Below are 2,232 nucleotides of genomic sequence, written 5' to 3' on the forward strand. Positions count from 1 at the left end.
GCTCCATCCCTGGCCCCAGCGCCTGCAACCCACCCCACCAGGTCCAGCTCGCTCTGCAGGGAGCAGGCGCCCATGTGCAGCCCCAGGAGACCCAGCTGCCTCTCGCACCACTTGGGAGGACCACTGCTGCGCCAGCTGCCAAGTCGCTAGGTCAGGCACTGTCTCCTGCTGCGCATCTGCACAGAACCCAGTACACCCAGTCTTCCCCACCTCTCCTGAGAGAGCGCTTCCCCTGAGAGCTAACACCCTGCAGGCAATTGGCGTGCCCTGCGTTGTAACATTTCCCTTCCAGCCTTGCCTGACCTTTGCTAACAGGCTTTTTGAGGCAGGAGCTCTCTCTGACTACAAGCCACTGCCCATGGTTTTCTTCATGTTGCTCTAAAGTTCGCAAACGGTTGAATAGCTGATAGGAAAGAACAAGGAGAACCCAAAGCTTGACAGGTCCTGCAAGAAGAGGACAAAGACAAACTGCTCGTACACCGCTGGTGCGTTCAGAGGGAGGACCCAACAGCCCCAAGTCCGAGTCTTCCGCCTCGCAACCATGCAGCCCACCGTGGTTTGCACCACCCAAGGGGCACCAAGACTTGCATGCACCTTTCTCCAGGGGCTTCTGCGGGACTCACACGGTGCCGTGCTTGGACTTCGCGTGGAGATAAATGCCACCCTTCAGTAGGGAGCTGCAGAGCTGGAAATCAAAGACAGGGGGAGGGAGGCCCGCCAGCCCGTTCCGGTGGTGGATCTGGGCATCTTGCCCTGGGGCCCCACCCTGACACCGCGTCCCCTCCCTTGGGGTGCCAGGGCTGCGGGGCCCCCCCTGGGGGCCCAGCCAATGGAGGGGTGCACAGGGAAGAGGAGGGGCCCAGCATAGCATATAAAAGTGGGGACGGGGAGACCCGCTCGCCAGCGTGCGATCCCTTTGGGAGCAAAAGCCAAGACTTCCTCCGTACCTGCCGGCAGCCACACGCTACCCTCCACCCGACACCATGGTGCACTGGGCAGCCGAAGAGAAGAAGCGTCCAGCTCCTGGGCATCTGCTCAGCTGCACCCTGGATAAAGAAACCACTCCAGTCACGGGAGCATTAACATGTCTGTGTGTCTGCTAATGTCCCTCTGTCTCTCCCCAGGCTGCTGATCGTCTACCCCTGGACCCAGAGGTTCTTCGCTTCCTTCGGGAACCTCTCCAGCCCCTCTGCTGTCCTCGGCAACCCTATGGTCCGCGCCCATGGCAAGAAAGTGCTCACCTCCTTCGGGGATGCCGTCAAGAACATGGACAACATCAAGAACACCTTCGCCCAGCTGTCGGAGCTGCACTGCGACAAGCTGCACGTGGACCCCGAGAACTTCAGGGTGAGACATGCTCCTGACCGGGGGACCCATCCTCCCCACCGCATCTTTGTAGGCAGTTTCTCCCCTAACCCCGAGCCCCACCATGTGAGGGATTTACCCTAGACATGCTGGTGCAGGAGGAAGAGGGGCTGGTGTTGGGGCCAGAGGGAGATGCAGGAGAGGGACAGAGAGGGAAGGGACCAACCTGCAGCGTGGTGAGAAAGCACCGAAAGGGCTGAGAGGTGATGGTTACGGAGAGACCATCTGGATGGTGCAAGTGAGGATGCACAGGAGACGGGAAGGCGGTGAGGGGGTGTTTTCAGTGAGAGAAAACTTTGGCTCCCATGTCTCTGCAGCTGAGAGTTTCCTAGTGGGGAAGTAACCCTGACATTTGTCACTGGTGCTGGCAATCTCCCCTGCGTCAGCATGAGCTCCTTGTTCATGCCAGGGTGCTTTGCAGTGCCGAGTGCCGGCTCCCTGCCGTGCAGCAGACGCTCATCTGTGTCTTCTGCTCGGGAGAAACTCCCAAACAAAGCCAGAAGGGAGGAAGAAAACTTTAATCAACAAAATTTCTTGAGAATTTTTGGTTACTTTTCCCATAGCAGTAGCAGAACCTGAATCTTTAGAGTAAGAGCAGACAACAAGTTTAAGGTACATCTGAAAAAGGACTCCAGGGAGATTTTTAAACCTACAAAATGCCTGGAGGTTTCCCTGGGTCTAATGCGAGTGCTTGCGTGGGGATCTGCAGTCTCCTGGGCATTGCTAACCCGAGGGTGCTCTTGTCCCCCCAGCTCCTGGGTGACATCCTGATCATCGTCCTGGCCGCCCACTTCAGCAAGGATTTCACTCCCGAATGCCAGGCTGCCTGGCAAAAGCTGGTCCGTGTGGTGGCCCACGCTCTGGCCC

The 2,232-nt window shown here is 58.2% G+C and overlaps 1 protein-coding gene and 1 long non-coding RNA gene across 2 annotated transcripts in view; one reads left to right on the top strand and one right to left on the bottom strand.

The window, feature by feature from the left end:
- Nucleotides 1-2,232, bottom strand: part of LOC103925509 — a 10,985-nt gene that overhangs the window by 8,469 nt on the left and 284 nt on the right. The gene's annotated exons all lie outside the window — the stretch shown is intronic.
- The window catches only part of LOC103925507 (hemoglobin subunit epsilon), a 6,712-nt gene continuing 5,318 nt past the window's right edge, over nt 839-2,232 (top strand). The window contains exon 1 of the mRNA XM_009334239.1: nt 839-986. Within this exon, the coding sequence (XP_009332514.1) occupies nt 984-986 (3 nt within the window). The 5' untranslated portion in view covers nt 839-983. The remainder of the gene's footprint in view (nt 987-2,232) is intronic.

The sequence above is a fragment of the Pygoscelis adeliae genome, unplaced genomic scaffold (genome assembly GCF_000699105.1).
Source record: "Pygoscelis adeliae isolate BGI_AS28 unplaced genomic scaffold, ASM69910v1 Scaffold351, whole genome shotgun sequence".
Classification (NCBI taxonomy): domain Eukaryota; kingdom Metazoa; phylum Chordata; class Aves; order Sphenisciformes; family Spheniscidae; genus Pygoscelis; species Pygoscelis adeliae.